The sequence below is a fragment of the Meriones unguiculatus genome, chromosome 20 (genome assembly GCF_030254825.1).
Source record: "Meriones unguiculatus strain TT.TT164.6M chromosome 20, Bangor_MerUng_6.1, whole genome shotgun sequence".
Taxonomy (NCBI): domain Eukaryota; kingdom Metazoa; phylum Chordata; class Mammalia; order Rodentia; family Muridae; genus Meriones; species Meriones unguiculatus.
The window spans coordinates 21,020,379-21,032,531 of record NC_083367.1 but is presented as its reverse complement, the minus strand read 5'-3'; the positions used below and the strand labels follow the sequence as shown (position 1 = coordinate 21,032,531).

Genomic DNA, 12,153 nt, shown 5'->3' with positions numbered 1-12,153 from the left:
CACCCACACAGTCCTGCTCCCCAAAGCTGCCTGTGACTGTTTAGCAGCCTGAAACCGGTTCTCTGGGATCCAAAAACCGTTATCCAGAACCTCGGGACAGGGGCTGCGCGTCTAAGGCTCTTCTCTGCCTTGCCCGCCCTCTGCCTTCTCCCCTTTGTCAAGCAGCCGCACATCTCGCGTTTGCCTCTCCACCTCTGGGCTCCTTCCCCTCCAAACTCCTCCACTGCTGGTGCTGTCTGCCCCCCCCCCCTTAGTTTCTGCTGTTTGCCCATGTTATCTCTTTGCCTAAATTAAATGTGTCCCTCCATTCCCACGATCCACTGCCCAGACGCCATCCTCCATGAGGAAGCTCTGCAGGGCCACGCGCGACCCTGGGACCTTTCCCTGAGAGGGGCGCAGACTCCAAGCTCCTCGCCAGGCACCAGGAAAGGCCAACCTCTGGGCTCCAGAGCACTCCCCGGCAGATAGTTCTTTCAAGGCACGGGGATTTTGAGTGTCAGGGGCTCCGCCGCCCTCCGGCACCGACGTGTCGCGTTTCCGTGCAGCGCTAGGAAGAGACCGTGGGTGGAAAATGCGCTGCAACTCGCGGGCCACCGGGCGGGGGGCGCAGTCACTTGTTGCGACCAATGAACGAGGCTCAATGCTGGAGCGTCTTTAGCTGTGCAGGGGATCCCCCCAGCACGCACCCCGCTGCTCTGCCGCCGTGGGAGGGGAGGAGGAGCCGCGCCCCGAGAGCCGACCCGGGTGGGCGCTGGATGCCCAAGGGGGCGCGCAGGCCCGGCCCGCCCCGCGGTAGCCGACCCGGCCGCCAGCCCGCCCTCCTGACGCCGAGCGTCCTCCCGACCCGGGAACCGCGCGGGACGGAGCTCACCGCGGCTGCCCACCGACTTCCAAGTCGCGGTCGCTAAGGCTTCCCGCCACTCCTCTCAGACCCGTCCCCCACCCCTGCCACTTTTCCCAGTCCCCCGCCCCCGCCTCCCGGGAGCGGCGGGGCAGTCGCACGCGGAGCCGCCGAGCCGCGAGGACGCCCGGCCGGAGCTGCCCTCCGCAGCCGAGCCCGCGCCCCCCGCCCTCCGCTGCGCTCCGCCGCCGGGCCCGCGCCCCCGCCGCCCTCGCTCCGCGCCTCCTCCCCGCTGCCCTCCCGCGAGCCCCGAGCTCCGCCGCGGCGGAGGGCGGCGGGGCCGGCGCGATGCGGCAGCTGTGCCGGGGCCGTGTGCTGGGCATCTCGGTGGCCATCGCGCACGGGGTCTTCTCGGGCTCCCTCAACATCCTGCTCAAGTTCCTCATCAGCCGCTACCAGTTCTCCTTCCTGACCCTGGTGCAGTGCCTGACCAGCTCCACCGCGGCGCTGAGCCTGGAGCTGCTGCGGCGCCTGGGGCTCATCGCCGTGCCCCCCTTCGGCCTGAGCCTGGCTCGCTCCTTCGCGGGGGTCGCGGTGCTCTCCACGCTGCAGTCCAGCCTCACCCTCTGGTCGCTGCGCGGCCTCAGCCTGCCCATGTACGTGGTCTTCAAGCGCTGCCTGCCCCTAGTCACCATGCTCATCGGCGTGCTGGTGCTCAAGAACGGCGCGCCCTCGCCCGGGGTGCTGGCGGCCGTGCTCATCACCACCTGCGGCGCCGCCCTGGCAGGTGAGCGACCCGCGCCCAGCCCCGGCCCACCCATCCCACCCGGGAGAGGCCGCGCGGACCATTCTTCCCCGCCGCCGCCGGACGGGGAGACTGAGGCGGAGCGAGGCGGGGAGCCCGGAGCGGTCGCTGGGCTCACAAAAGGGACTTTTCCTCTGAGACCCAGCGCAGCCCTCCACGGCCTCCTCCACAGCCCTCCCCCTAGGTGTCCCGGCTTCCGCCCCCCGCCCCTTTCTCCTCCGCGTGTTGCCCCCACCCAGGTTTTTCTTGGTCAGCCCCTTCCTCCGGGAGGGATGGAGACTCGCCTGAGCTGGGAGCTGGAGTCCAGCCCCGGACCGAGCCGGAAGGAAGGGGGCCGGGAACTTCCTCGGATCACGCGGGGCTGGGGAGATGCGGGGCTGGGGAGGTGGGGATGAAGCCTGGTGACCCGGGCTCCTTCGGAGTCCCCGAGCGCCAGGTGGGAGGGACCGGCCGGGGCTCAGGTGCGGGAGGGCCCCGCGGGGTCCAGGTGCGGGCGGAGGAAAACCCTCTTTCCGGGGCCGGGTTGAGGCCACTAGCCGGGATTCCCTCTCCCTTCCGGTGCCCACGGGGCGGGGTGGAGGGGCCACCCGCCCAGGTGACCTCCCTGCAGGCTCAGGGACGCCGAGCCGCCTACCCTGAGAGCGTCTGAGCTCGCGGTGGCCTTCGCCCTGGCTAGAGGAAGACGGGGTTCGGTGACTGGGTTTGACACAGTCATGGAGGCCAGAAGGGCTTCTGTTGGCCACTCGGGAAATTCGTGGGCAGAGGTGGGACGGTAAGCGGGTTTTTCCCAAGGCAACGTGCTTCCCGGAGTGGAAGCCCAGCCGCACCAACCCTGTGCCTTCTTTTCTTTCCCACGCTGGCTGGACCGTCTCGGTGCGCTCAGGAGCCGGAGACCTGACCGGCGACCCCGTAGGCTACGTAACGGGCGTGCTGGCGGTGCTGGTGCACGCAGCCTACCTGGTGCTGATCCAGAAGGCGAGCGCAGACACGGAGCACGGGCCTCTCACGGCGCAGTATGTCATCGCGGTGTCCGCCACCCCGCTGCTGGTGGTCTGCTCCTTCGCCAGCACCGACTCCATCCACGCCTGGACCTTCCCCGGCTGGAAGGACCCGGCCATGGTTTCCATCTTTGTGGCCTGCATCCTGATCGGCTGTGCCATGAACTTCACCACGCTGCACTGCACCTACATCAACTCCGCCGTGACCACCAGCTTCGTGGGCGTGGTGAAGAGCATCGCCACCATCACGGTGGGCATGGTGGCCTTCAGCGACGTGGAGCCCACCTCTCTGTTCATTGCCGGCGTTGTGGTGAACACCCTGGGCTCCATCATTTACTGCGTGGCCAAATTCCTAGAGACAAGAAGGCAAAGCCACTATGAGGATCTGGAATCGCAGGCAGAGGGAGAGGAACCGCTGCCAAGTGGGGACCAGTTGCCTTTTGCAATGGAGGAGCTGCCCGCCGCCGAGGGCGGAAATAGCGGGCCAGAGTGTGCAGAAGGGGCAGGTGGCTCCATACACCAAGGTGGGCAGGGGTCAGGGGGCAGCCCCAAAGGGGACTCACTGGTGGCCAGGAGTTCAAGAGTAGACGAGCATTCTGATGAAGGGAGCAGGAGGTCCTTAAAGGATGCTTACTTGGAAGTGTGGAGGTTAGTTAGGGGCACCAAGTATGTGAAGAAGGATTATTTGATAGAAAACGAGGAGTTACCCAGTCCTTGAAAGACAGCGATGTATGTACATGAGTACATACGGTTATTTTACATGGTAGAAACGTTAAGGAGGGGCCTCCGGTTTTATTCTGAGGAGTGGAGGAAAAGAAACAAAGAAAGGTTTCAGGGACGACAGAGACGGATTATGACCTACTTATTGTTTATTAATTATCCAGTGGGACTTTGCCTGAGGTACCACAGAAGGAGGAGACCGTGCAGGTGCTTAACACAACCAACAGTGATTTCAGCTGCAGACTCCTGGACACTCATTTCTGTCTTTATAACCATAACCAAATACCTGCATGTACCAAGAGTCCCTCAGCCACCCCTTCCAAAGATGGCTTGTAACAATGATGACATCACTTAGTAAGTTCAAAGGTCACATTCAGGGGCACATTTCTGATGACAGAACTAGCTTTTATTGCCTGCTAGGCAAAGAGAACATTGTTGAAATGACATTTATAAATACACTGAATTGTTTACTCTTCAGGTCACCTGCAATATTGTGTTTACTCGAATTTTTCTTCCTTCGATTTTTTTAAAATGAGTATTCTATTGTATATTGATAGGAAATGTTGAAGCTATTTTGAGGACATGTGTTCTTAGCTTTGATTATGGAGTCTAATGTTTGCTCTTTGTAATTATATATCTTAAAGGCTGTTTGGGTCCCTTGCTTTATAATATTTATTATTGAATGCTATAGCCTTTTAAGAAGTCCATTTTGCCATGTAATACCCTTTCAAGCAAATGCAGGGGCTGGAATATAAGTCAGTGTTGACTGTAGGACAGCCAGAAGGGAGACAGGCCACCCTGGTTTGCACTGCACACTCCAAACTCTGTTACAGAAAGAGCAACTGCTATATTCGCATTATAATATTTTTCTATCTTATATTTGTCAAAAAATAAAGCCTGAGTCTAACTGTAAAGAGATACGTTGTTAGTTCGTTTCAGATACATTTATATTCTGTTGGGCAGTTCGAAGATGCTTTCCATGTGTGGAATATAGTGGCTTTGTGCAGGTACCAAACCAATGGGAACTTTCTTTCATTTTCTCTTTTTACAATGATGCCTTTGAACTTCTGACCCTCCCGCTTTTACCTTCCCAGTGTTGAAATCACCAGCATGCGATACCCAGGTTAGTGTGATGCTGTGAGCTGAAACCAGGGCTTCAGGCTTCTGGCAGGCTAGACAAACACTCTATCAACTGAACTCCACACTCGGTGGCCATTGAGGACTTTCTAAGTTACCCATGTAGGTTGAATTTAAAGTTATAAGACAAACAAAACAACAACAAAGAATTTCCAGTAAAGAAAACTACAAAAAGATAAAATAGCACCTAATACTGAAGAATGAAATCCACTCGTATCAGATGTCAGTGCAAATGGAAATTGAGATAAACTAAATGGCAGCAGCCACCCAAAGGGCAGTACAAGAGAGGCTCTGTGACAGAGGCTGTTCTTGTTAGCCAGCCTCTTCCCAAGAGGCTCAGAGAGTGGCATCACGTATTTTTCTGTCATTGACAAAAACTGAAACAACCCAAAAAGTGGGGGCAGAAGTTGACTTTTAGTTCCTTATCAATTTCCACAATCTGGAAAGCAGATGGGGTTGTGGTTGTGACTGGTCCTGCTTTACTGCTCTTTCTAAGCAACCAGTTGCTTCCAGGAGTGCCACCAACATTCAAGGGCCCTTATAGGACAGAAGTTAGAAGTGGCTTAAAAAAAAAAAACAAAATAAAAAGCCTAATTTTGACATCAGCATGCCAGAGGGCAATGTCCTGTTATACCAATATCAAGCTGAGAATTAATGAAAAGCAACAAAGTTGAAGGAAGCCTGGGATTTCTTTTTATATCACCACCAAAGAATAATTGTTATTTTTTTTTCTGAACAAAATTCCCCTTTGATTACAATGTGGGTTAGCACATATTGCAAAAAGATGAATCCTTTCTTGCCAGCAAACTTGATGAAACATTCTTTTAGAATTCACTATAGATATAGAAAAGGGGATATCAAGGAACTCATGCTTGTGGTGGTGGCTAGTCTGAAATCTGTGACAAACTCTAGCGTGGCCCCTATGCTGAAGTCTTGAGACAGAGTTCCTTCCAGAAACCTTAGTGTTGGCCCTATGGCCTATCCATGTTAATGGAGGGTAATGTATTTTACTCAGAGTTTACTTACTCTTTTTAACTGTTAATTACATATTTTAAATGTCATTTTATCAACAGTTAGACTGCTATTTAATCAGATGTTTTGACATTTGGAGATGATTATGATGATAGACTAAGAAAAACTAAAAATAAAACAAAACAAAACAAATAGCAAAAGTTCTGTCACACTCTTCAGACAAAACTTAAGATCTCTCATGCAAAGAACAGACAGTACACAGAAAAGAGAGGTAACATAAGCAGAGGGATGGGTAGGATAAAACAGAAAGGAAGGCTAAAAAAATGCTGAAAGATGAAAAATGAAAATCCCTATCATGGTAGAAATGAAGAATTCCTGGGAGAAAGTACATCATGGGGGCACAGGTCAGTGCTCAGTCCCTGCTCACTAGCAGCTGAAGGCCAGACCTGACTCCAGATCCCTCCACTGTCTTCAGCTCCCAAGACCACAAAAGGGACCTGCCTCACACGGGCGGGCCCACGACTTCACTGTAACTCTTCTCTGCAACACAGCGTGTCAGACTGAGTGTCTCAGGGCTGGCCTCCTCCGCTCTGAATGCTATCCAGCTCTCAACTAAGACCTGTGGCATAGATCTATCCAAAATGCCAGGAAAGGCTTGCCGGGGATGCACAGATGAGAAGGTGGGTGCATCTTACTGGCGAAAGTGAGCATGGCTGAGCAGGGACCACACTCCCACAGGACCAGTCATTTGACAGGCAATCACTTCTTGTCACAGGGCCTGATTCTTTAGGTCATGAGTAACAATGCTCAGAAGACAAAACAGGTGTAATTCACAAATCCTAATCTAATTGTCAGAAGGGTGATTTTTTTTCTTCATATTTTTGGGATTGTTTCCTTAATTTGAAGAAGGGTAACTAATTTGGAGTATACTTATTATTTTTTTCTGAGATAGGCTTTTATATGGCAAGAATCTTAAACTCCTCACTTTCTGTATTCACTTTTCAAGCCCTGGGATTTTAAGCGTGGACCGTCACAGCAGCACTCAGCTTCGGAAGTTTTGCTTTTGTCTTTTTAAGGAGCCATCTGTAAGTTCACTGACTCTTTCCTTACCTGAGTGTCATCTGCTGCTGAGCCCGTCAGGGGAATTCTTCATCGTTGTCATGCTCTCTGTTTTCGCTATCAGTGCTTAGCGTTTGTTTCTTTTTGATTCTTTCTTAGTTTTCAACCCTCTGCTTTCAGTCCCTGTCCGTTCCTGCACACTGTCTGCATGAGACCTTAGCATGGTTATTTATATTTCCCTCTCAGATGCTTCTAAAGCCTGTGCCATCCACACTCAAGTCCAAGTAACATGTCTGCCTTGTCTCTTTAGACCTACTTGTCTTCTTGCCATTTTTCATGCCTGTGCCTTGACTTTTCCTGAGGAGAAGTGAACAGGTTCATCTTAGATAGAGTATCAACCATAGATAGACCCAAGAAAGGCTCCATTCAAGTCAGTGAACTAATGACTTTTGTAGGGTTTCTTACAAGGAGCAGGAGTGAGGGGTCACAGGAACATGAATGACTCAAAGACAGTTGCATCACCATAGGCCCACCTAGGATGGGTGATGACTCACAAGAGCCAAATCCCCGGAGCTCTCTGCTCAACCTGCAGCTAGGGCCTCTCAAGAGTCTCCTCACCCCTAGCAATTATTTATGTCTTATATAAGCTCAGGGAGGGGCCTCGTGACTTCAGCTGCCTTGTGAATTTCATTTCAGGAGGCTCCTCACTATCGTTCTAGGAACAGCTACACAACAATATTTTTGGATTTTCTTATTGTGGAAAGCCAGATGATAGATACCCTAGGGAATAGGAGCTGAGACAAATAGGCCTCTAAATGAGAGGTGTCCTGTTCACAGGGCCAGAAACTGAGGTCTGCACAGTTTGCAGCAACTATAGTGCTCCACTCCAAACTCCACTGTACCTGTGTTTTCTCTCAGTTGTCTTCAGCTCTTTCTGCTGCAGTTTAGGCATTATAATGGATCCCTGCTGGTATGACTATAAGCTTTCCTGGACTCGCTTTGTAGCCCAGGCTGGCCTCGAACTCCCAGAGATCGGCCCGCATCTGTCTCCAGAGTACTGGGATTAAAGGCGTGTGCCACCTTGCCTGGCTGTCCTAGTTAGCTTTGACAACTTGATTTAGCCTAGAGTTGTCTGAGAGGAAAAGTCTCAGATAAGGAATTGCCTAGATAATGTTGATTTACAGGTATATCTGTGAGGGGTTGTCTCAATTCTTAATTGTTGTCAGAGGGACCAACCCACCGTGAGTGACGTCATTCCTTAAGCGGGTGGTCCCAAGCTGTATAATGAAACTATCAAAACATGAGCCAGTGAGTGAGCCAGCAAGAAGCATTCCCCTGTGTTTCCTACCTTAAGGTCTTGCCTTCAGCTCCTGCCTTAAATTCCTTCATGGATGGGCTGTGGTCTGGAAGTGTAAGATGAAATAAACCCTTTCCCCTCCAAAGTTGCTTTTGCTGAAGGTGTTTCATCACAGCAACAGAAAATGATATAGAATATGTTTTTCTGTGAACACCTGTCACTTCTTTGTGTTGACGTTTTAAATTCCTCTCTAGTTATTTATCCAATAAATGTTGTTGGAAACAATGGTTCCTGGACTGGAAACTCTTGGGCTCCTCTTTTTGGTTGTATTTTGGTATATGATAATACCTAAGTATTCTCCCATCCACCTCTGCCGCTTTTAGGCTTTAAGTTATCATTGTTCAACACTCCAGTTCTATGACAATAACATATTTAGCTTGCACACTTGAGTGAGAACATGTGGTAATTGTTTCTCTATGCTTGACTTATTTAATTCAGCATCCTTCAGTTCCACCAACAGTGCCACAAATAAAAAATTTAATTTTTTATTGTTGAATGATAGTATTATATTATATTATATAAATGTGTCATTTCTATCTATTATTCAGCCATCATCCATGGATGCATGCATGGATCCCAGCCATCATCCTGTCTTCAATCCATCAATCCTTTCTTCATCCATTGAAACCTCTTAAATCCCTATCTTGGCTTTGCATTTTTACTAAGTCTCAGTCTTAGTCAACCTATGTCCCTGGCTTTTTAACCCTTTACAAATGTTTCTTAGCCACTCTTCTCCTCATAGACGACACAGGAAAGCTATTGAGGCTCAAAAAAGGAGGAATAAAAACCCTTCCCCCAGGTAGGAGAGGTTTTGCTACATCTTTGTACCTGGGGAGGGGATTTTTATTATGGAAAATGCTCTGGGCATGTCTCACAAAGATTACTTTTCATCTTTCCTTGCCTGAAGGCTAGGGGATCTTTTACAGCCTTTTTCCAGTTGTGAAATTCCTAGATGTCAAACCTATGACTGTATGAATATGCCCAAGACTGTGGTCCCCAGTTAGTTATTTCCTGTAGTTATAGACAGCCAAATCCATGCATTAATTATGAAAATCATCGTTCAGGTATTCCTACCAGTTATTGCTCTGGTGGCTCTGATTCGGGTAAGATCTTGGCTGTAACTTTCTAGATTAATTTATCTCTCTAGAGTTTGGGGTGGCAATTTTATCCTTGTCTTCAGTTCTCAAATGGGTGTAAAAGCAGTCATTAATTTTCAGTTTGTTCATCTTTTTTCCCCTGTGAAGATAGAAATGAATGACAGTTTTCTTTCTTAAAAAAATTTGTGTGTGTGTGTGTGTGTGTGTGTGTGTCTAGAATTTTGTTTGTAAGTGATCAGAAGGGAGCTGAGGCACTCTGACAAGCCAAGTTGAGGAAAGGGCTCAGTTAATGTTATAATCCAATATCCTGGGCTAGCCAGCGTTTGGATCAATGGCTCCTTTAATACTTAAGGTAAAATAACCCTTTTACCTTTTCACCTTCGGTGACTTTGAAAAGCACAGGCCCTCATTGGGTTTCTCGGAATCCCTGCTGCACTCTCCCTCTCCTGCTTCCATTGTTCAATGCTGCAGATGGCTTCTGCGTTGATCATTTCTAAGAATCTTTAGAATACAATCAAAATATGTTAGGGGCCATAAAGTTGCTCGCTTTCAGAGCTTAGCTAGTAGGCATCAGTAGATTTACAGAACTGTGCAACCATCACCACAGTGCTGGCTAGTTTTTGTCAACCTGACACAACCTGAGGGAACCTCAACGAGAGGTTATCTCCATCACTGGCTTGTAGACAAGTATCTGGGAGCATTTTTTTAAATTAATGATTATGTGGGAAGTCCCAGCCCATAGCAGGTGGTTCCATTCCTGGGCTATACAAGAAAGCAGGCAGAGGCTTGGTGAGCCATGGTGATCAAGCCAGTGGTCCTCCATTGTTTCTGCTTCAGTTTCTGTCTTGAGTTCCTGTCTTGATGTCTCTCAGTGATGGAATATAAGTTGTGAGATGAACTAAACCCTTTCCCTCCCAAGTGGCTTTTGTTCAGTGTTTTATCACAGCAATAGAGAAACCTACGTAAGATAATCACAGTCTGACTGCAGAACATTTTTATCACCTTAAGAAGTCATGCATTCATTACAAGTTACTCTTTTTACCCAATCCTCCCCAGCTCTGGGCAATTTTCACTTTATTTGGATTCGCTTTCCTATCCTATTTGGACTGATGAGTTCTTGCTCTTCAGAAATTACTTTTCAGATTGCCCTTCTTAGTCTACTCCTGGAAACTTGTTTTACTGAAAATGCCAATACAAAGTTGGCTTTGGGATATAGTTTACAGCATACTGAATGCTCGGTGCCTCCTATGACAGGGGCGCTTCAGTGTAGGGAAGGAAAAGTTGACCCCTAGACTCAGCAGTCCCTGCTCCATGGGTGTCCTGTGTCTCCATGGGTCTTCCCTGCTGCTAATGGCTAGTTCCTCTAATTCAGAAGGTATCTCCTCCTTATGGTCACCCTCACTTAAGCTCCCCCCTTTTTTTAAAAAGATTTATTTATTTATTATGTATACAATGTTCTGTCTGCATGTACACCTGCACACCAGCAAAGTCCTCATTATAGATGGTTGTGAGCCACCATGTGGTTGCTGGGAATTGAACTCATGACCCCTGAAAGAGCAGCCAGTGCTCTCAACCTCTGAGCCATCTCTCCAGCCCCTCAATACTCTTTCTTAATAAGTAACCAGAAGGGTTAGAAAGTGTTCTCTGAACTGAAAGGGAAGACTTACTTCATATAATTTTTTAAACCACCTTTTGGAGTGTTGAAGACAGTTATCATGGTTTATGTAGGAAATTCTGTCCATAGGCTGGTTTTTTTGAACCTTAGGACTCTACCTGGTGGTCCTAACTTGAAGACAGTGGAAGCTAGATGAGTTCAGGTGGAATGAAGTAGGTAGGCTCTTGGAGGAATTACCCCTGGACCTTTTGTGTGGAGCTCTCTGGTTCCTGTTGTGAACTATGTATGGATTGCTTTCCTCTGGTAGGAGACAACGTCAGGAGCCATGCAGTTCTACCCAAGCCAAGGGCCCAGCAATCATGGACTGAACACTCTGAAAGCAGGAAACAATAGAGACATTTCCTCTCTTTAAGTAGGTTCTGCAAGTATTTGGTCACAGCCATGGCAAGGCTAACAAATACAACAGTTTATTAAAACATCACACACACACACACACACACACACACACACACACACACACACCACCGCCCCGTGTTCACCATCACATCAAACACTCATGGGAAACTGAGAAACCAGAGTTGCTGGTCTGTCCATTTTCCCTCTACTCTCCCCTAGTCTTCTTTGCGCAGGAAACTAAAGCTGTTTAAATAGCAGCCACACTGTGCTCAGGGAAGGCGGGCTAGCTGCAATTACCATCTATTTAATCAGCCCCAACAAACTAGTGTCTCTTGGCCAATGATTGGCTTCGGGAAAACACCTGTGGCTAAGTTCTAGCACAAGAGATGAAGGAATGAGTGTTTACGGCAAGAGGCTTTGGAGCTGTCTTCTTTTGTATGCTGGGAAGAAACCCCCTTGGTTTTGCCTTCAGGGGCGGTTGGTGAGGATGTCTCACACTCCGAGAGACAATCACAAGGGTGAGCACTGTGTTGAGGGCAGCTTCCAGGAATGTGAGGAAGATCCTGGCTTCCTGATGCCTTCACTGACGGGCTAAGTGACAGGATAGGACTAACGACAGGCATCACTGCTTTGTACCTCTCTGCCCTATGGTGACAAATATGTACGAGACTGCCCTCTCTCTGTGTCAGCTACCTTCAGCCTATAGAGGAGAATCAGTGTTTCTCTCTTCTAGTCACCTTCATGTTTTGGGTATTTAACACAGACATTTTAATATCTGGACCTAATGACCAAATTTGGTGACTTTCGCTTTGCTGCTAGGCTTCATGTAGACTATACACGTGTGTTCCCTGGTATTTAAGATTGCTTAACAGCTAGGAAGCGTTGTGGATCTTGGGTCTGGCTTCCCATGCAGACGGCTAGAGTGCTCCAGTGTGATTTACTACAACACCAGCAGCTATGAATCTCTGCTCTGTAGCACCCCGTCTTGGATTCGCTGCAGTGAAGACAAGTCATGACCGGAATCCAATAGCCTGGCTATGTGTAGAGTGCTTTTCTGCCGATTGCTGGGCTCTCCAGGGGGGCTCCCATCCTTCCTCATCAATAATTCCTATGCCCAGGTACCCTTACAGCAGTCTATAATAAGCAACTCGGTTCA

At 49.3% G+C, this 12,153-nt stretch overlaps 1 protein-coding gene across 1 annotated transcript; it reads left to right on the top strand.

Moving 5' to 3' along the window:
- The first annotated feature begins 713 nt into the window (after positions 1-713).
- On the top strand, positions 714-4,282 carry Slc35d3 (solute carrier family 35 member D3). Its single transcript, XM_021660833.2, has 2 exons — positions 714-1,628; positions 2,530-4,282. Exons 1-2 carry the CDS (start codon positions 1,190-1,192, stop codon positions 3,360-3,362), a joined length of 1,272 nt encoding a protein of 423 aa, XP_021516508.1. The 5' UTR covers positions 714-1,189; the 3' UTR covers positions 3,363-4,282.
- The last annotated feature ends 7,871 nt before the right edge of the window (positions 4,283-12,153 follow it).

Coding starts and splice junctions, on each gene's coding strand:
- Slc35d3 (XM_021660833.2), top strand. CDS start 1,190: ATGCGGCAGCTGTGCCGGGGCCGTGTGCTGGGCATCTCGGTGGCCATC. Junction 1,629..2,529: donor CTGCGGCGCCGCCCTGGCAG/GTGAGCGACCCG, acceptor CGGTGCGCTCAG/GAGCCGGAGACCTGACCGGC.